At 41.1% G+C, this 22,123-nt stretch overlaps 1 protein-coding gene across 3 annotated transcripts; it reads right to left on the bottom strand.

The window, feature by feature from the left end:
• Positions 1-5,698: 5,698 nt before the first annotated feature.
• Positions 5,699-21,509, bottom strand: PRRG4 (proline rich and Gla domain 4). Of its 3 annotated transcripts, none has more exons than XM_034646278.1 (6): positions 21,447-21,509; positions 20,653-20,777; positions 15,022-15,185; positions 13,582-13,630; positions 11,862-11,994; positions 5,699-7,225 (listed from the first exon to the last, which is right to left on the bottom strand). In XM_034646278.1, the coding sequence occupies exons 2-6, from the start codon at positions 20,753-20,755 to the stop codon at positions 6,991-6,993; spliced, it is 684 nt and encodes a 227-aa protein (XP_034502169.1). In that variant the 5' UTR covers positions 20,756-20,777; positions 21,447-21,509; the 3' UTR covers positions 5,699-6,990. The 3 variants fall into 3 exon arrangements, with proteins under 3 accessions (XP_034502169.1, XP_034502167.1, XP_034502168.1); XM_034646276.1 differs by lacking the exon at positions 21,447-21,509 and adding an exon at positions 21,123-21,391; XM_034646277.1 differs by lacking the exon at positions 21,447-21,509 and adding an exon at positions 21,123-21,391 and having other exon boundaries at positions 20,653-20,765.
• Positions 21,510-22,123: the final 614 nt, after the last annotated feature.

The raw sequence follows: 22,123 nt of genomic DNA, 5'->3' as shown, positions 1-22,123 counted from the left end.
CTCACTCTGTCAAATAAATAAATAAAATTAAAAAAAAAAAAAGTATAAGTCCATACCAAGACTCATATATGAATGTTCATAGTAGCTTTATTCACAAGTGCTTATCAGCAAGAGAACAGATAAATATCAATGCAACGAAATGCTATTCAGCAAGAAATAGAAACAAACTGCTAATATATGCAACAATATTCTGCTGAATGAAAGAAACCAGACACTAGAGAATACCTGTCATATAATTTGATTTAGGTAAAATTCTAGTATAGGGGAAACTAATCTATAGTAATAGAAAGTAGATCAGATGTGGCTTGAGGCTGGAGAGTCAGGAAACTGACAGGAAAGGGACAGATGGGAATTTCTGCTGTCAGGATGATTGTTACATTGGTGTCTACATTTGTTAACATTCGTGGAACTGCTCACTGGAGATGGCTTCATTTTATGGCATGTCATTTTTTTTAAAAAGATTTTATTTATTATTTGACCGAGAGAGACAACGAGAGAGGGAACACAAGAAGGGACAGCGGGAGAGGGAGAAGCAAGCTTCCTGCTGAGCAGGGAGCCTGTTGCAGGGTTCGATCCCAGGACACTGGGTTCATGACCCAAGCTGAAGGCAGATGCTTAATGACTGACCCACCCAGGCGCCCTATGGCATGTAAATTATATACAATAAAGTTGTTATAAATGTAAAAAAAAAATCAGAGAATAAAAAAATGTTCTTGGAAACTGAAAACATGACAATCTAAAAAAGTTAGAATTTGAGGTGCCTGACTGGCTCAGTCAGTAGAGAATGTGACTCTTGATCTCAGGGTCCTGAGTTCAAGCCCCACATTGGGAATAAAGATTACACAGAAAAATATAATCTTAAAAAAGTTAGGTGCATCTGGGTGTCCTGCTCTTGGCTTCAGCTAAGGTCATGATCTCAGAGTTGTGGGACTGAGCTCCTTGTGGGGCTCTGCGCTCAGCCAGAGTCTGCTTGAAATTCTCTTTCCCTCTCCTTCTGCCCACCCTGCCCTGCTCATGCTCGCTCTCTCTCAAATAAATAAATGTCTTATTAAAAAAATCTTTAAAAAGTTAAAATTTAGGGGCACCTGGGTGGCACAGCGGTTAAAGCGTCTGCCTTCAGCTCAGGGCGTGGTCCCGGCGTTATGGGATCGAGCCCCATATCGGGCTCCTCCGCTATGAGCCTGCTTCTTCCTCTCCCACTCCCCCTGCTTGTGTTCCCTCTCTCGCTGGCTGTCTCTATCTCTGTCGAATAAATAAATAAAATCTTTTAAAAAAAATAAATAAAAAAATAAAAAGTTAAAATTTAATAGAGTTGAAAATTAAAGTATTAGGACTTACGCAGAAAGTAGAATAAATGGAGAAATAAATGGAAAAAAGGTGGATCAATTCAGGAAGTCCAATATTCAACCATTAGGAATCACACAATAGTAGAAGAAAAAAGCAGAAGAAAGTTGCCAAAAATGATACATGAAGATTTTCTAGATTTGGGGGGGGGGCACAGATCTCTATATTAAAAGGAGGTATTAGATGCCATGAACAATAAATAAGAACTTACATCAAGGCTCAGAATTGTGACTTGGTGATCACTGGGGGTAAAAAAATTTGAAAAGTCTCCAGAGGATGGAAACTAGACTTTAGGAGATAAGAACAAAAACAGGGAGACTAGTATTATGGGCTGAATTGTATTCTTCCAAAATTCAGATGTTGAAGCCCTAACCCTCAGTACCTAAGAATATGACTAGATTTGAAGATAGGGTCTTTAAAGAGGTGGTTAAGGAAACATGAGGGCAGGGTGGGCCCTAATCCAATATGACTGGTGTCCTTCTAAGAAGCGAAGATTAAGACCCAGACATACACCAAGAGAAGACCATGTAAAAATGTGGAGAGAAGACAGCCACCTACAAACTAAGTAGAGAGGCCTCAGAAGAAATCAACCTTGCTGATCTTATTCTCAAGGCTTCTATCTTCCAGAATTCTAAGAAAATAAATTTTCATTGTGTAAGGGGAAAAAGAAGATTCTATTGGAAATAAAAGGTCGAATGCAAAAGAATTGAATTTTATTTTTAAGTAATTCCTATAGCCCTGGGGCACCTGAGTGGTGTAGTCATTAAGCGCCTGCCTTTGGCTCAGGGCGTGATCCCGGCGTTATGGGATCGAGCCCCACATCAGGCTCCTCTGCTGGGAGCCTGCTTCTTCCTCTCCCACTCCCCTTGCATGTGTTCCCTCTCTCGCTGGCTGTCTCTCTCTGTCAAATGAATAAATAAAATCTTAAAAAAAAAAAAATCGCTATAGCCAACGTGGGACTCAAACTCATGACTCCGAGATCAAGAGTTGCGTACTCCACTGACTGAGCTAGCCAGACAGGCCGAGAATACTATTACAATTCTTAATGGCTATCAGATGCTAGAAGATATTAGAGCAATATCTGCAATATGCCAAGGAAAATGATTTTTTTTTAAAGATTTTATTTATTTATTCGACAGAGATAGAGACAGCCAGCGAGAGAGGGAACACAAGCAGGGGGAGTGGGAGAGGAAGAAGCAGGCTCATAGCGGAGNAGGAAGAAGCAGCCTCCCAGTGGAGGAGCCTGATGTGGGGCTAGATCCCATACCGCCGGGACCACGCCCTGAGCCCAAGGCAGACGCTTAACCGCTGCGCCACCCAGGGGCCCCCCAGGAAAATGATTTTTAACCTAGAACACTGCACATAGCCAAATTATAAATCAAATGTGAAAGTAAGGAAGACATTCAGAGGCACGCAAGGACTAGGGTTTGACCCACTCTTTTTTAGTTCTTTTTCCTTTGGGTATGCCTTGGCTAGCTAAGGAATAGGGCCAATTTCCTGAAATTGTTCTCAATATCATTGTCTTTGATATGAGCACTTTAACCTGTTCAAGACTATTTAATGTTAGGAATTGTAGGAAAATGAACAAGATGAATGGAAATGGTAAATAATGAGACATTACAAAGTTTTCAAGAAACAACAATAATATTAGTATTAGGTGTTAACTTGCATTTATATGACTTTTTAACATGCTCACATGAACTGAAAGATCATAGAGAAAGTATTTGGCCTAGGAACCGACGCATGATAAATGCTAATGGTGTACAAACCCTAACGTGATCCCCAATGGTCCCTCACCTCTGGTATTCCCACTTTTGTTAACTCTCCTCCCCTTGCATGCTGGTGGAACTTGTGACTTTGTTCTAACCAATAGAAAGTAGCAAAGGAAATGGGATATCACTGTTGGGATTGTGTGACATGACATAAGGCTTGGTTTTGCTAGCAGACACACTCCAGAGATCTCTTTGCTGGCTTGAGGAAGTGGCCATGTTGACGAATCCTATGTGCAAGCACCTTCTAGAAACTGCAAATAGCCTCTGGAGTTGAGGCTGACCTTTCGCTTCCAGCCTATAAGTGTCTTTGGTCCTACAGAGGGAAGGAAATGAATTCTGCCAACAACCTGAGTGAGACTGAAAGTGGATTCTTCTGCATTGAAGCCTGCAGATGAGAACACAGCCTGCTCAACACCTTGACTGCAGTCTTGTCAGACCCAGAAGAGGACCTTGGTAAGCTGTGCCTACACTCTTGACTCATAGTTACTGTAGGATAATAAATGTGTTGTTTGAAGGCACTAAATTCATGGTAATTTATTATACAGCAGAATAAAACTATTACGGTGCTCAACAAGTGTTAATGGGTTTGAACAAACGAGGTTAGGGCTACTATAGCCTTCCTTCTGACCATCCTCTTGGCTCTGGACTGTTTAGCCCCTGCCCCACCTCATGTAGCTCGGTACAAGAAATTCTGATTGGTCTAGTCACCTGTCTCAGGATGATTTTTGATGTGCGATGTAGAGAGCTGCTGGTTTTTCTGTTCAACATCTATTTGCCCCTGATTTGGTAACAGCATCAACTTCTTTTGGGGAACTGTCTCTCCCCAACTTCCTGTGATAATATCCTGCACTCTGGATATAAGGTGGGCACATGTACCAGGCCTGCTCACAAATGGACCAAGTGAGGTCCCTGCATTTGGCCAATTCGAGTCTTGGTTTTATTTTATATTTTATTTTTTTAAAAGATTTTATTTATTTATTCATGAGAGACAGAGACAGAGGCAGAGGCCGAATGAGAAGCAGGCTCCCCACTGCGGAGGGAGCCCAATGCAGGGCTCAATCCCAGGACCCCGGGATCATGACCTGAGCTGAAGGCAGCTGCTTAACCGACTGAGACACCCAGGTGCCTGATACATCCTGTCTTATATTTCTTTTTTTTCCTTTTTTTTTTTAAGTTTATTTATTTATTTATTTAGAGATTTTATTTATTTATTTGAGAGAGAGAGAGAGTGAGAGCACATGAGAGAGCATGAGAGAGCATGAGCTGGGGGGAGAGGGAGAGGCAGACCCTCCGCCAAACAGGGAGCCTGACGTGGGACTCGATCCCAGGACCCTGGGATCACAATCCGAGCCGAAAGCAGAGACCCAGCCCATTGAGCCACCCAGGCACCCCTTAAGTTTATTTATTTAAGTAACCTGTACACCCAATGTGGGGCTTGAACTTATGACCCCGAGATCAAAAGTCGCATACTCCTCCAACTGAGCCGGCCGGGTACCCGTCTTATATTTCTATTCACCCTAAGAAATACATGTATGTGAGAATACATATACATATATGTAATATATGAACCTATATACATTTACATATGTATGACAGAGGGTCATACATTTCTCATACAGACCTAGAATTAAGTAATAAGATCCCTGTTCTTCATAATTTAACATACCATAATTCTGTAGGTTTGAGATGGGCCTGGAAAAGTATGCTTGTTTCTTCTAAACCTAGCTTTCACCAACATGTTAGATTTAGGACAAATTATACTTCTATGCCTTAGTCTGAATTCTACAAAGTGAGGAAAATAGAGTTTGCCTCTGACCTTTCTTTCTTTCTTTTTTTTAAGATTTTATTTTAAGATTTTATTTATTTACTTGACAGAGAGAGCAGAGCCAGAGAGAGAGCCAGAGAGAGAGCCAGAGTCGGGGCAGGGGTGAGGGGTGGAGGGAGAGGTAGTAGCAGGCTCCCCACTGAGCCAAAGACAGATGCTTAACCGACTGAGCCACCCAGGCACCCCTGCCTCTGACCTTTTAAAGAGAATTAAAATAAGGGCAGAGTGCAAAGTTACATGAGAAAATAGTCCTTCTGTAAAGTCAAGGTATGACTAATGGTCATTTTTTTTTTATTTTAAGTAATCTCTACACCCAAAGTGGGGCTTGAACTCATGACCTCAAGATCAAGAGTTGTATACTCTAGCGACTGCGCCAGCCAGGTGCCCTATAGTAGTAAAATTTTTATAGGGAATGTAGGTGGCTTTAAAAAGACTACTTTTCCTGGGGCGCCTGGCTGGCTCAGTCCGTGGAACACGTGACTCTTGATCTCAGGGTTTTGAGTTCAAGCTCCACGTTTAAAAATCTTAAAAAAAAAAAAAGACCACTTTTCCTAATTATATCTAAATGTTGCTAGGTGATTTCTTTGTGATAAGCAATTGAAGAGACCCCAAAATCTAGAAGGATAAAGTGTTTGGCAGTCTGTAATGATTGTCTTGCTTATGTCTGCCTTAATTAAGATCGTGTTGTCTTAAAAGTGACATAAACACTCATACACACATTGTAACGATTTATACTTTCAAAACATTTAATTGGAAGGAATTACCAAATACATGTGGGTTTTAGTCTCACTCGTGTAAACATTATAAAACAAAATACAATTTTACAAATGGTCTTAAATAATAGGAAAATGCAATGCCTAGCAAAACAACAAGAACAGAATTTTCTGTTTTATTTCTCAGGAGTATGTTATTTCTTGAGTTCCTGCGAAGAGAAAACAAATTCACATCTACATCCACACCCACTCACATAAATGTGTGCAAACACACTCACTCTAGAGGTTTATAGCTTATTTTCTACCACATTCTTAAGGAAGACTGGTCATGTATACAATTAAAAGAAGAGACAAAGTATAGGTTAAAATGATTATTTACGGTGTTTTGGGTCCGGTCATTAAGAGATACAAGGGATTGCTGGGTAACTTTAGTTAGTATTATTTTAATAGCAGAAAAGTAAATTAATTGTTCTAGGTTCTCGAACTATTATTTATAAACTTCAACACGTTTTCAAGGGAAACAATTCTATGTAGTTATATATAGATAATTTAGCAATGAAAATGGATGTGTCTATTCCTCAGTAGCATGGGCAAATTTATCATAAAGTTCTAGTCACTCCTAGATGTGAAGCCTATGTATTTGATAGTATAACAACCCTCTCAAATCCTTGCCATTGCAACCCTGTAACCTCTGAAGAATTAACTCCCTAGCAAGTGACTTTTTAAAATTATTTACTCCACTCCCATAACAAAACATGACTGATAGCGATTGTTAACAGCTAAAACCTACAAAATATGGTGAATGCTATGTAATAATTTAAAACGTAAAACCAAGTGATTATATTAAGGCCACCAGTTTATATTGAAATGTCCAATTTTATGAACTATTTCCAACTACAAAGAAATCCTAATAAAGAGTGGGTCTAATATTCTGACTTCGGATAACCTAACGATCAGAAATTCTTTTTTAATATATAAGACGAGAAATCTACAACCTCTATCTGTACAAAAGATAGTTCAGCGGTTCTAGCTATGACACCCATAACACAGATTTTCTGAACCATTAAAATAAACAAAAAAAGTGCTCTCTTCTTTACTGCAAGGATATGGAGTCCAAGGTTCTTATCCAACTGGTAACGGTAAGTTATTTATCAAGCTGAGGATGATCAAGTTCAGGTCCAAGATGCCAACGGAACTGCTGTGGTGGTGTATACACCTGCTTATTCTTTCTTTGCTCCTTGCAGTTTGTCATAAAGGGCTGAAGGAACATGTCTCTTTGGTTCGGGGAGAACGAACCATTCAAATAACAGGAATCTCCTATACCACCATGGCGGGCTTAGTGAGATGGGAGCGACATAGACTTTTTAAATACTCGAAACCCTTTGGCAGGCCCAGGATATGGTGGTGGCGGGGAAATGCTCTGTTTTCTGGTCAGTGCCACTGCCTGCTCGTAAGAAGGTAATCCTGTGTCCTCCACTGCAGGGGGTGATGGAGTCATGGCAGCCTCCTCAGGTCTTCTGAAAACGATGGAGGGAGTGTGCCTGCCCCCTCTTACATAGGTGGCTGAAGAACTAAACAGAGACATCACATTTAGGTCTAGAAAGGCAGCATTTTTAGGTTAAAATGGCAATATTAAAAAAGTTGAACCCAATTTATTTACAAATGTTATTTATTTTTTTATAAAATTTTTAAAAATTTATTTGAGAGAGAGAGAGACGGAGTGCACCAGCAGGGCAGAGGGAGAGGGAGAAGCTGACTCCTGGCAGAGCAGGGAGCCTGATGTGGGGCTCGATCCCAGGACCCTGGGATCATGACCTGAGCTGAAGACAGACACTTAACCGACTGAGCCACTCAGGTGCCCCTGAATACAATTTATTAATATAACAACATTTTTATTTTACCCATAAACTCTGAAAGAGTCTTGGTATAGGGGAGAGATTGAGAGCTTTGGATTCAGACATGGATGTGAAACTGGATCCTCTCATTTCATAGCTATGTGGCCAAAGGCAAGTTATCTGTTTCCTTCACAGTAAATTGGGGACAATAAGAGCTACCTCAACAGAGTTGTCTCGTGTGGATTCAGAAAAATGTTGTATGTAAAGCAACTAAGCAGTGTCTGGAACGCTTATATAATAAGGACTCAAAACATGTTAATTCCCCTTTTCTCCCACTCCTAAATGAAAACTTTCTCAAAATACAGTGTGAAATCAAATCCTTTCTTGTTGGAAGGCAGCAGTATTCCAAGCCAAGGAGACTGATGTCACAGAGATAATCATGGCAGGTGATGCCTGTATCTCTCCTCTGCTCCCCCAACAGTCCTGCTGCCTGGTCCATCCCTCCTAAATAGCACTTCTGTCTCGTCCCTCTTCTTTGCAAAAGTCTATCCTGCAGCCTACTTTCCACTGAGTCAAGTTCAGCTCCCATGCCTCCTTTTTAAAGCCTTCCTTATTCTGGCCTCACCTTATTTTTCACAGCTCTCTGCTCTTGCAAAATACTCTCTTTATACTCCTCTATATGTGCAATGAATTCTCTGTCTTGCCTCCGTGCTTGCTTTTTCAGATTATTGTCTTTTCCCGACTCCGTTGTCCCAAGGCCAAAAATTAAAAAAAAAAAAAAAAAATATGGCCTAGTTCAAGTTCCACCATTTTCACAAAACTCTGTCAGCTACCCCAGCCAATGAAAATTGAAATGCACTAGGGGTCTGGTGCCTTGAGCCTGTGTTTTCCCTTCTCACTATTGAATTATGAATTCTAATTTAAACATTTGTAAATCGATCTGTTTAGATTGTAAAGTTGGCTGTCTATTAAGTACTTATGCATAAATAAAGTTCCTAGAACTACTGCTAATTAAGATAATTAAAATTCATAGGTAATCCCCAACTTCTCGTCAATACTTACAATATTTTTCCTGACAAGAGACAGTTAAGCAGACTCAAAATACTGTACACTTTCCAAACTAAGGCAGTCAATTTGCATATCAGAACACCTCTTCCTTGGAGGTAATCATGAGATATGAAACTGGAGGAAAGGAGAGAGGGTGATTGAAGAGAGAGTGAAGTGAAGTGAAGTGAAGAAGATCCGTGTAAATCTAGGAACTGGATAGTCAGCCCTGCAATAGGTGGGGGGTGACTGAGAGCAGCCGTCACAGAGTTTACTTAGAGGGCTCGACACAATTCCTCCTCTGTCAGAAATCTGGAACAGGTTCCTGGTAGGCTAGTCACTTGCCACATTCATTAACTTAGGACGAAAAGTTCTATTTGTTTGCTTATAGGGAACAGGAGAGACAGATGTTTAAGTTGAACCAATAAACTCTTCCATGTTGACTTCCAACTGTGAGCTCTAGGAACAATATCATGATTACATCAAAGCTGTTAAATAATCTCCATGGTGATTTCTTACACCCATCTTAAATGATAGATATCAGAAAGTATGCACCAACAATAATTCAAATAAACCCACAACATCATACTATGCCTATTTTCCTCCATAAAATATAAGAACTAATATATGAAAACATCTTGTTTCCTATTTCTTGGCATGTTTTGACAGAAGAATGAGACAAACTTTTCTGACAATGATCTTATTTTTTACTCTTTTCTTTCTCAAATATTTCCTCACACTTCCCCCACTTCCAGACTTGCAAAATACAGAAAGAGAACAAATAACTCCGCCAGAAGAATTTCTGGGGATAATAGATGAAAAGTACTTTAGTAAGTGTTCAAAAGTTAATCCCAAAATAAGAGAATGTCTTATAAACGTAGCGTTCAATGTCCCCTAAAATCAAAAGGTTGCTCTGAGGATCAAAGTAAGACAATAGGTGTAAAAATGATCTGTGATCTATACAGCATTATACTGTACCAACATTAAGTATAACTACTCTTGCTTTTAAAATAAGCGATATTCAGGGGCACCTGGGTGGCTCAGTCAGTTAGGCATCCCACTCTTGGTTTTGGCTCTGGTCATGATCTCAGGGGCGTGAGATCAACCCCTGTGTTTGGCTCTGTGCTCAGTGTGGAATCTGCTTAAGAGTGTCTCCCTCTCCCTCGCCCCCCCCAATAAATAAATAAAATCGTAAAACAAAATAAAATAAGAGATATTCAGGGTTTTAATATTTTACGATAACATACACAGAAAACATACGTAATAACGGCACTAATTTGCTCCCTGTGCCTTTGAATTCTGCTTCTAACCTACGGCAGGCAAGAAGCTAGAAGGTTTCAGAATAAAAAGGCCTAAAGTAAGAAGATGTGGTGGTGCAGAAAAGTAGAAAAATGAAGCGAAGTGCAGAGAAGAGAGAAGAAAATACCATGCATGAGGACACTGAATGATGGCTGTGCTATTGGGCCTTGAGCACCGTTATTACACATGAGGGTACACAGGAACTACTTTGGAGAGACATTATGAATAAGGAGGAAAAGAAAGATAAAAGGAAAGAAGAGTCTCCAAAGACAAATTTTGCCTAGATCTTCATTAGTCTGAGAGCTTCCAGGACTTCCGCCCCCACTTGTAGAGAAAGCCACACTGAATAAAATTTTAGTCAAAAGTCCTAGAAAATGGAAAGGCCTTGCTCATTTCCTACCCGTTAAATAAGGGAAGTTAACAAAAGTCTCTCGGCTTAAAAGATGGTGGCTTAAGACAATTAGGCAAGTTCTTCCTTACTTTTTCTCATTTCTCAGATTTTTATAGGATTTACGAGGTCTCTGACAAACTCAATTGTCCATGCCCACAGGTCATGTTAAGGCTTCAGAGTGCTGTTCAAGAATTCCAGCTTGGGGACAGAATTACAATTTATGTTGCCCCCATTATCTACCCTCTTTCTGGCATGTCTTCTTTCTGCACCTTTGTTATGGGTACCCCTTCGGGCTCTGTCCTTTTCTATCTGTCCTTTCATCACACTCAGAGAACTTGCCTACTCTCATGTCTTCGGTTTGTTTTGTTTTTGTTTTTTGTAAGCAATCTTTACACCCAACGTGGGGTTCGAACTCATAACACCGAGATCAAGAGTCGCATGCTCTACTGACTGAGCCAGCCAGGCGCCCCATGGTTTTAGCTTTAGCCTCCAATAGATGAATCCTAATTCCATGTCTGCTGCCCTAAACTCTTAATTTAGCATAAAGAAAAAAAATGCATAGTGGTAAAATAAATATAGCATAAAAATTGTCATTTTAACCATTTTTAAGTGTGCAGCCCAGTGGTATTAATTAAATTCACAATGTTGTGCCACCATCACCACTGTTTCCATAACCCTTTCGTCAGCTGGTCACAATCATGAGCTTTTCCCAGAATTTGAAAGTGTGACTAGGGCTATGTAAGCATCAGTTTTGAATAGCCTGTTTAGCACCCGGTACTTTTTTGGAATCAGGTTACTTTTATACTTACTCATCTACACTTACTGAGAAGATAATAGAGATAATAGAGAATAACTTTTTATTTTAATGAGGATTTGAGGTTCTGTTATCCAAACAATTATGGCTTTTATGAATTTTTATCAAGCTTTATTGATGGGCTATTATCTTTAAGTGGCAACCATTTTATTTCATTCATTTTTATTTAAAGTATCAATAAAAATGGTTGAATTTAAAAGCTAATCACACTGTTTCTATTTGGGTTACCACATGGCTAGATCTGCTAATGCTGTGACTTAGAGTAACTGATGGGACTTCTTAACCTCTGGAAACAATGTGGGGACCCTGGTATCTACCTCCTGCTTAAGAAGAGAATATTAAAAAATCAAGCTGACCCGTGTGAATCCTCTTGTATTCTTTTGAAGGATCTTAGAAATAGCATCATTTCATTGTTTATGTAAGTGTTAAATTAGGCAACCAAACCACGGTCACAGACCAGAGGAGACTGGAGAGACATGACAGCTAAATGCAATGTACTATCTCAACTGGGTCCTGGAGCAGAAGGAGGACACGAATGGCAAAATTGGTGAAATCTGAATAAGGTCTGGAGTTTAGTTAATAGTAACGTATCAGTGTTGGCTGGTTTGTTTTACAAATGTACTGTGGGAATGTGAGATGTTAACAATGAGGGAAACTGGGTGAAGGATGGGAACTCTCCGTGTGATCTTTGCAACTTACCTGTATATCTAAAATTATTCTAGAGTAAAATGTTTATTTAAAAAATAGGCAGCCATTTTTATCTATTTGAAAATAACAATATAGAATGTATAATAGTGAATTCAATATTTTTACTTGGTACTTACCTGGGATATTGTTGCCTGTTACACTTGGTGATACAAAGATAGTAACCAAGTAATCCCAAAATAACCAAAAATACTCCAGCACCAATTAATCCAGTCAGAAGGCCCATGACATCAACTTTCTCTCTGTTAGCATCTTAAGAGAAATCAATAAAATAACATAGATATAACAACTGAAAAGCACTGCCTATGATCTCAATTAATTTAACACCGAATCTAAGCATACTATTAAGAACCTAATAATATTGATTTCTTTAAAAAGTCTTTGTGCTAGTGACAAAAATGTGTAAATGATACTTCTTAAAAGCCCTAGTTATAGTTTCATTTATTTTATTTTTTTTAAGATTTTATTTAGGGGTGCCTGGGTGGCTCAGTTGGTTAGGCAACTGCCTTCCACTCAGGTCATGATTCCAGGGTCCTGGGATCAAGCCCCACATCCAGCTCCCTGTTCTGCAGGGAGTCTGCTTCTCCCTCTCCCTCTCCCTCTGCCTGCCGCTCCCCCTGCTTGTGCTCTCTCTGTCAAATAAATAAATAAAATCTTCAAAAAAAAAGTTTTTATTTATTTATTTGAGGGAGAGAGTGAGAGAGAGCATGAGTGGGGGGAGGGGAGGAGAGGGGCGGGCGGGGGAGAAGAGGGAGAAATAGACTCCCCTGCTGAGCAGGAAGCCCAATGCAGGGCTCCATCCCAGGGTCCTGGGATCATGAACTGAACCGAAAGCAGACACTTAACCCACTGAGCTCACCAGGTGACCCCAAGTTTCATTTACTTTAAATAGGTCATATTAGGGGTGCCTGCATGGCTCAGTCCTTAAGCGTCTGGCTTCAGCTCAGGTCATGATCCCGGCCCCCAGTTAGGTTCCCTGCTCAGCAGGAAACCTGCTTCTCCCTCTCCCACTCCCCCTGCTTATGTTCCTTCTCTCTCTCTCTCAAATAAATAAATAAAATCTTAAAAAAAAATAGATCATATTAAATGGATAGTATTCAAGACTAAATATATTCTGGGGTGCCTGGGTTGGCTTAGTCAGAAGGGCATGCAACTCTTGACCTCAGGGTCATAAGTTCGAGCTCCATGATAGGGGTAGAGATACTAAAAAAATAAACTTGAAAAAAAAAAGACTACACATATTCTTTGTTCAACTAGGCGTATTTTGGTATTAAATACTCAGATAACTGTACTAAGCGACACTAGCATAGCAATGTAATAAAGTCTCCTCATAGCTGGGGCTCTACCTGATGGGAATGCAGGAAGATCTGGGAAAAAAAGATCTGACTAAAAAGCAGCTAGATATGATAATACAGATAAAATAAAGATCTCCCCTGTATAGAACTTATTTAATTCTAACACTTTTAATTTATCTAGCAGCAGAAGTATTCCATTTATTTGTAATGGTAAAAAAGAGAAAAAAAATTAAAATAGGTTACCACTTGGAACTAGTGGAGTCCTACTTTTATTCTGTGCAAGTCTTGACTTAGCTGAGTTGTTTAAAACAGCTTTAAGCCTATTATCTCATTTCCCTAGTATCTCACCAAACTTGATTTTCAGTGTGTAAAGATGAATGTGACTTCCTCCGTCTTAGATAGCCCAGTGTATAATTGAGAAATCATCCCTGGATTTACAAGGCATGTATGTTGAGCAACAACCAAACTCAAACAAAGAAACTAAAATGGATTATAATAGAGAGAGGGTGGGAAGAGCATTAAATTCCATCATTTCTTGCCTTACCTGATTTTGTGGTTGGTCCTTTGATGGAATATTCCTGCCAGAACGCCATCTAAGAGAAAGGTGAATTTTCCAAGATTATTTCATTGTTTTATTATCATTTCATGTGATCCCAATGACCTGGACTGGGGTGGTAAATTCTTGGCATGTGCCACAGCTAGAACACTAGGTTATTCAAGTTGGAGAGCGTGACTCACTTTAATTAAAGCGTTGCCACCCACCATGGTTTCTCCTGACTCTGGAATTGGTCAGAGGATGACTGCCAGCTCTCTACTACTGTCCCCTGCCACTCTCCCTTCACCTGCTCAGAGTCCCTGCTCGGGCATGCGGTGAAATGATCACATTAGTCCGCAACGGCACCAAAGGCGGAGGTTGAAGCCGTGGCCCCATTAGCAAGTTTGAAAAGGAGTCTGAATTTTTCTCTGCTCGGTGCACCCTCGGTTTGCTAGGAGATTGTACTGAAAGGGATTGATTTGGGAAAGACATCCCTGAGATTCTTTAAGTTTAGTGTCCTTTGAGAGAATGAGGCAGATTTTAAGGCAGATAAAATCATAAAATGTGTTTGCAAAGAAACAGAATAAAATTTCAGCAGGCACAATTATGAAGTACAGACTTCGTTTTCCTTCTCGAGCAGATGTGGCAGATATTAGCAGGGAATGAGAGGCTGGGCACAATTTTGGGAGAAAAAAACAACTAAGTTCCATTAATGCCTGCATTTGAAGGATACCTAGAGTTCCTTGTTCTCACTGACCAAAGACTAAAGTGGAACTCTTCAGGAAAGGGAAAAGGAGCTGTGATTATTTAATTTACAAAAGTAAAGAATTTGAGTCACTTAACATTCTTTAAGAAGATGCCAGATTATAACAGGAACCGTGCTGTTTGTTTTGTACTGTTCCAAGATTAACGGACAGGATTTAATTATATTTCAAAGGAGAACCGCTAAAAGTTTCTCCCTTAAATTACACAGATACACCACACATTAAGCTCCTGAATGCAGAGACTAAATATTTTGTATCCTCAGTCTCTGGCAGAGCACTTGGCACATAGTAGATTGTTAGTAAATATAGTAATCAGAAAAGATAAGGTCACTGGTAGGAAAAATTGCTCTGAGTCTAGAATGATTGAAGCCTGAGTCCAAGAACTAACTCAAATAATATCCTAAAATGTAATTCACTCTACTTCATGATTGTTTTTAAATATAATAAACATCACACGCACAAAATCACAACACAATTGATAATTTGCCAATTATTGTAAGTCCACTTAATTAAGTATAAAGCCAAGTCTAAATAGGTTAATTAGCATTTTAAGGAAGTAGAAAGGGATAACAGGTATAAAATCTCGATTTTATTTAAAGCATAAAATCTCTGATGACTGAAAGTGCCATTTTCTCAAGTATGATTAAATCAATTTCCAGCCAATTAACACTGTCAACCAAATTACCGTTTTATCTTCATCCACAAAAATCTCTCTGGCTTCTTCATAGTTACAAAGTTCTTCTGTGCACTCTCTTTCTAGGTCACCGGGTGTGAAGAGCTCCAAATCAAATCTATTATATAGCAGGTGTCTGTGTATGAAAAGGTTTGCTTCTTCTTTTGTTGTGAAGACTAATAAAGAAATAGAAAGATTTCAAAGGTTGATAAAAATAGGGCAGAACATTCCTGTTTTAATTATGGAAAAAGTGAATAATTCTTTTTTTTTTTTAAAGATTTTATTTATTTATTTGACAGAGATAGAGACAGCCAGCGAGAGAGGGAACACAAGCAGGGGGAGTGGGAGAGGAAGAAGCAGGCTCATAGCGGAGGAGCCTGATGCGGGGCTTGATCCCATAACGCCGGGATCACGCCCTGAGCCGAAGGCAGACGCCTAACCGCTGTGCCACCCAGGCACCCCGTGAATAATTCTTTTGATGTAAAATTAAAACAAACCTTTTTGTATGGTTTTAATTTCTTTTTTTTTTTTTTTTAAGATTTTATTTATTTGAGAGAGAGAAGAGACACAGAGCACAAGTGGGGGGAGAGGCAGAAGGCGAAGCCATCTCCTTGCTGGGCAGGAGCAGGCCGCTGGGCTCAATCCCAGGACCCTTGAGATCTTGACTTGAGCCGAAGGCAGCTGCTTAACTGACTGAGCCACCTGTGTGATTTTAAATTCTAACAAAAAGAATGCCATCGGTAAAAATAATGTCTGTTAAACGTGAGATACAAATATTAGCGTAAGCCCAGAAAATACTTGAGTTGGTTATGTCCAAAATTATTAGTATAAATGAAAATTATTTAAATATCACTTTTCCCTCCAAACAATTATATTTCCAGGAAATGACAGGTCAGACTCTTCTAATTCTAAAGGGCTGGCTCTCTATTATCTTGACTGAGAAAAATGCATCTGGTGGCACGGACAGAGTATTGGACTAAGAGTTAGAAGACAGAGATTCTTGGTTGAGATTTGGCCCAGCTAATGCCTGTTTATCTGGGATAAATCACTTACATCTCTGTGTTGCCATTTCCTCATTTGTAAAATTGGAAAATGAATTAAACAATTACCAAGTTCTCTTTGTTTTAAAACTATTAATGAATAGATTTATGTTAAAAATTTTAGAGCAAGTTTATACTAAAAACATAAAATTTTAAACTTCTAAGTTAATAAAATTATAAGGTAATGATAAGGTTAATTAACAGACATTCAGCCCCTCCTAAGCAAGGCGCTGCCTCTCTCTCTCCATCCCCCAAATATGTGCCTACAATGCTCCGTAAGACTCCCTCTACCTTCACTGGGAAGGTATATGGTAAACAGGATAGAGTTAAGCACAGGGCAACACAAAACCAAAATATCCCACCCTGGCAGTATTTTCAAAACCCACAAACTTTAAACTCATTCTGGTATCACACAAAGAACGCTTAAGAAATCTTGCTCCAGATCACATTACCAAGACTGGAATTCAGAAACTCTGAAAACTACATGAAATGCTTTCAAGAATTTGGTGTTTCACATTGCTAACCATTAGTATAAAGGAAGACGATATTAAAGTGGGCAATTGAAAGACAGCTCAGGACTGATGAGAGAGCATGGCCTGAAAGACTAATTCTGATTTATGAATGTCCTCAGTTTGGCCATTTATTCTTAGCCCTCGGAGAACAGTCACACCTTGTCCAAGATACTTTTTTTCCACTAGTCAATCACTTTTCCAAACAGCTCTGAATCTTATAGAACGGTTTTGTTCAATAAAGTAGCCCCTAGGCACATACGGCTATTGAGCATTTGAACTATGGCTAGTCTGAATTGAGACAAGCTATAAATGTAAAATACACACTGGGTTTGAAAGATTTAATTAAAAGGTAAAATATCTCAATGTTTCCTATTGCTTATATTTGGAAATGATATTTTGGACATAATGGGGTAAGTTAAATAAAAAATATATTTTTATATATAAAAAATATATATATAATATATAACCAATTCTTTTTACCTTTTTTAAGGATTTATTTATTTATTTTTAGAGAGAGAGAGCATGTGCGCACACAGGGTGGAGGGCAGAGGGAGATGGAGATTTAGTCTCAGGCAGACTCTGTGCTGAGCACAAGCCCGATGCAGGGCTTGATCCCATGACCCTATGATCAGGACCTGAGCTGAAACCAAGAGCTGGATGCTCCACCAATTGTACCACCCAGGTGCCCCTCTTTTTACTTTTTTAATGTGGCTATTAGAAAATCTTAAATTACGTATGCAGTTTACCTTATATTTCTCTTGGCCTGCACTATTCCAGCATATACATTTCTTTTTTTTTAATTTTTTAATTTAATTTAATTTTTATTTGACAGAGAGAGAGACAGCCAGTGAGAGAGGGAACACAAGCAGGGGGAGTGGGAGAGGAAGAAGCAGACTTCCAGCAGATGAGCCCGATGTGGTGCTCGATCCCAGAACGCCGGGATCACGCCCTGAGCCAAAGGCAGACGCTTAACAACTGAGCCACCCAGGTGCCCCTCCAGCATATACATTTCTATGTTATGAATAACCTATATACGCTATTTGAACCAAGGCGGGAGCTAGAATTCAATCACTGGTGATAGCTGTTTTAAGAACAGTGTGATGAACCAGTGGCATAGAATCTTTCCATTCTTTCTTCTTCCTTCTCTTCTAGCAGATTTTGTACTACTGCCAAATGGAAACAAAATGAACGATTTTCCAAGTCACCGTCACCTCTCATTGGGATTCTCTTGCTCCCCTATGGTCTGTTTTTAACATCGTGCTGTAGCTAACTGGCTTCCAACGCACCTGGTTCTCTCCTGCCTTTGCACTGGCTGTTTCCCCTGAACAGAACTTTCTTCTTGCAGTTTGCTCTTTCACCTCCCTTAGGGTTTTGTTCAATGTTACCTTGAAACCTCAACCCCCCACAACCTCAGGCGCTCCCTGTCCCTACTACACTTGGTTTCTCTCCATAGCACGCACCACTATCTGATGTGTCTTGCACCAAGTGGTGTGTTACCACTTACTTGTGACTGCTCTGTTCCCCTCGCTAGAAGGAAAAGTTCCACTAAAGTACGCACGTGGTGCCTGACACATGCAAGGCGCTCAAAAAATGATTTACTAAATGAATGAATGAACTCACCTTTCGACATTGGGAAGAAACTCTTGGACCTAAATTCTACCAGTTAAAGCAATTTATAGGTACAGTCTGTATTACTCAGCTTGTTGTAGGTTTAAAATGCTAAACCAGTGATGAAATAACTCATGGCCTGCCTAACTACATGGAATCTAATTTCAGAATGGAGAAGTAGAAATCTGCTTCTGTATTGCTACTTCTCAGATAGGGCCAGATCTTGACATTTTATGGGGTAAGAAAGTAGTGCCAAATTGCTCATTGTCGGTCTTCCCTTCAAGTAGGTTATCTGAGTTATAAAAATATTCTGTGCCCTGCGGCTGGGACTCAATAGAACTACTTTCAACTTGGAAATAAGAAAGAGAGAATCATAAACATTTTTATTGTTCCTGAAATGATACTTATGCCAGTAAAAGACTTCACCCCTGAATTAAATGTGCCCTCCAGGGCTGCTGTGTGTCACATCCCTGAGCGTGAAAGTATTATTTAGTCAGGGGTTGACTTTAGACCTTTGGCGCTTTATTAAATTTTTCCTTGTCTCCCTTTTGATCTTAGGAGAAATATTGTCCTTTCTTACTGGGATCCTAAGTAATTCTAAATTTGTTTGTTATCCAAAGAAGCAAACATTCTTGTCCTGGGAGCACCCTGAGCTTCCAATGAGAATTCCTATTTTCTCTCTGGCCCCTGCTGGAGGATACACTGTCCTTAGTCCTTTTGTATTTGCCTCCTCAGGTTCTCTTCCCATTTCTATTTCTCCCATTTTAGGCCGTCCCAAGAGGCCTTCTGTGCATTCCGCTATTTCAAACCCACCAACCCACATATTCCATTCTCTTCATCTCTCCTGACCCTCCATGTTTTCTAAATGAATTCCTTTTGAGTCATTTGAACTCCACCCTTGGGCTTTATCAGAGTTCAGCTGAAGGTCCCTTGTTTTCCTAGTTACTTTTCATATCTCCACATATTGGCTTCTGTGCCATACAGCTCTCCGGGGACAGAGTTACTGCTACTCACTTTTTGCTCTGCTCTTGAGCTCTCTGTTCCTACCTCTGTCACATAGCTTATGGAGATGATCTCTTTACATCTCGCCCCCTCATCAGATGAAGAGGTCCTCTGTGGCAGGGATTATGGTCTTTCATTGCTATATCTCCAGTACTTAGATTAGGGCCAGGCACATAGTATGTGTTAATAAAGTGATTACTAACTGAACAAATCAGCTTTTAAAATAGATAGGATTCCTCATTTAATTTCTCAAAGATATTTCCAGCCAGCTGCACTTAAGTATGATCTCTGAATTCCTTCCATAGTTTGTGATGTCCTTGAGAATGTCTTTTATCTCTGCATTATGTGAATCAATGAATATACTCCCCAGCATACTGGGGATCAGCATCTGGTCCCACTGAGTATGGACCTTCAACCTTATATATGCGTGGACTCACATATATGGTGGAACTTGGGAGGTAACAAGAAGGATCTCCTTCCAAAATCTCTCCCTATTCTCATTAGTTAGCTTATCCAATTGCCTAGAATTCTGCCATCAGGGTTTGGTTCCTTTGGGTTAAGATGTCCTGTCTTAAAACACACACACACACACACACACACACACACACACACACACACACACACACCTTCCTGGAAGGTTTAGTACACCAAGCTGTATTAATCATTAATAAGTTATCTAGAAGTATTAGTGTAACAGATCCTTCCCAAATGAAAATGAGCTGAGAGTAGATCTGATGAAAAGGATTAAGGGACAGGAATGTTGTGGGGATAGGGAAGCACAACGACTACGGAGGGAGAAGGATGCTGAAGCCAAAGCCTTTTTTTTTTTCTTTGCTGGTTCTGGTTTCTAGGTTAGACTTTTAAAATGTGGACAGAAACCAGTCTATTTATGACCTGGAACCCACAAGGTATGAAATTCTAGGTTAGCAAGCCCCAAACCTAATCTTCCACAACCATCTGACTTTATCCAGATAACCAGACAATCTGATGTCAAAAAGGACCTCAGGGATCATTCTGCTCCCCACCCCCATCATTTTACAGAGGAAGAAATTCAAGCAGAGAGGGGTTAAGTAACTTGCCCCGGGGTTTCATAACAAGTCCAGACTAGATCCTGGACTCCCTGTCCATCTTTCCAGGAAAAACAAGGAATTATGCTCATTATAATTACCACATAGCCTCATCTAAAAAAACGGCACTTGCTGCTTTTCATAAGTTGAAATAGGTTTTCCATTCAGTGAACCACAAACCAGGTCTTAAATATATATTTATCAAAAGTAACTCACAGAAATAAATTTGTATAAATTGTACCTAACATAACCACAACATTGCCAAATAGACCACAAACTAAACTGGAGGATATTTTAAGGCTTCTATGATTGATGGGGACATGTCCTTTCAAAGACTACACTTTCTCGTTTGAGGTCTGTAACACCTGGCTGGGGTTCCTGGGGGAGTTTCTCCAACACGGGAGCCAGGCTTACCTTCTTCTCCAGCATGCCTGGACTCCTTCGGACTCCTTGTGCAATGAGGAAACGCAAAGGTAACTATGGGCAGTTGGCTGAGTAGAACCAGAAGTGTAAACATAGTCCGGTAACTGTCAAACAAACTAAAACAAACAAAATAACAACAAAAAGTCAAAAAAGCCTCTGGCTCAGCACTTTGAGCTCCTGGGGGGACTGAGTCACCGACCTGCTGCGCTCCAAGCAGCCGCCCGACTGCGCCCGGCGCGCGGGTTTCGGTCTCCCGGCCCGACCCGCGCCCGGAAAGCCCGAGAGTGCCTAGGGACAAATGCCGCGCCCCGGGACTCTGCGGACCGCTGAGCAGGCAGGCACCTGTCGCCGCGGGCGGCCCTCCGCCTTCTTTCCGATCCGGCCGGGTCCGCCGAGTTGACCCCTCTCCGAGGAACCCAACCCCCACCCCCACCCCCGAGCAGAGCCGCGGGGCCCCGCACCTGCGGCTCCGGGCGCATGTTCCAGCAGCTCCCGGGCCGGAGCCCCGTCGTTGGGTACTCCCCGCGGCCGCCAGACCCTCCGTCTCGGCTCCCCCCAAATCTCGGCGACAATCCCGGCCTCGCTATCCGCGAGGCCGGGGTGGCTCCCGCGTTCGGGCGGAGGAAGCGCGGGGCTCGGCGGTGGGGCGCCTGGCCCACGCGAGGACGCGCGCAGTAAGTTCCTGCCCTGATCCCGGGAGGCCGCTGTCCAGGGCTGTGGGAGAGGGCGGACGCGGCCACCTGGAGAGCACCTAGCCGCGCTCCTCCCCCCGGGGGCCGGCCTACCTGCGGCGGGCGGGAGGCTGGCAGGTGCTTCCAGAGCCGCCGCAGCTTCGGCCCTGAGCGTCGGGCGAGTCCGGCCGCAGGCAGCCAGTTCTGGCCCCGCCTTGGCGCGCGGGTGGCAGGTTTTGGACTCGTTTCCAGAGCCGGCGCTGCTTGAGAATTCACGGGGCATTTTCAGTTCTCGGTGCTAAGCAGAGCGCCCCCGGGTCGTCCCGCGGGCTTTTCGCTTTGGGTTTCCCTGGGCTAGGGGTCTGTCTTGTGGTTACCTCAGGTCAGCGGTTCTCAGAAGGTGGTTCGGGAGTGAGGACAAATACTCGTCAGAGAGAAGACACTTTATTAGTTAGAAGAAATGGAAGTGACTTTAGAATGAATCGATTGCATTGGTTCCCAAATTATGGCCCGCCAGGTCTTGGGACGTCTCCAGGATCTTTGGAGGGGTCTGTCTCCTAGGTCAAAACTATTTCTACTAGGTAATAAGACATGATTTGCCTTTTTCGCTTTCATTGTCTCATGACTGTAGGGTGGAAATTTCCAGAGACCATTTGACGTGAATGATGTCATCACTCTGCTAATAGAATGGGTATTCTTGTGTTTTCTAGTATGTTCTATGGTAGTAGGCTTAAGTATCAATATGTACATTTTTATAGAGATTGATAAAATTTTTATGTTCTCAGTACTTC

Source organism: Ailuropoda melanoleuca, chromosome 16 (assembly GCF_002007445.2).
Source record: "Ailuropoda melanoleuca isolate Jingjing chromosome 16, ASM200744v2, whole genome shotgun sequence".
Taxonomy (NCBI): domain Eukaryota; kingdom Metazoa; phylum Chordata; class Mammalia; order Carnivora; family Ursidae; genus Ailuropoda; species Ailuropoda melanoleuca.
This window is presented reverse-complemented; position numbering and strand designations above follow the sequence as displayed.

What these genes read in the sequence shown, in the direction of transcription:
- PRRG4 (XM_034646278.1), bottom strand. Translation starts at nt 20,755, where the DNA reads ATGTTTACACTTCTGGTTCTACTCAGCCAACTGCCCATAGTTACCTTT. An exon ending in AGGACCAACCACAAAATCAG is followed by an intron (nt 11,995 to 13,581) that starts GTAAGGCAAGAA and finishes ATTTCTCTTAAG; the next exon opens with ATGCTAACAGAGAGAAAGTT. An exon ending in AACAGGCAACAATATCCCAG is followed by an intron (nt 7,226 to 11,861) that starts GTAAGTACCAAG and finishes GTCTCTGTTTAG; the next exon opens with TTCTTCAGCCACCTATGTAA.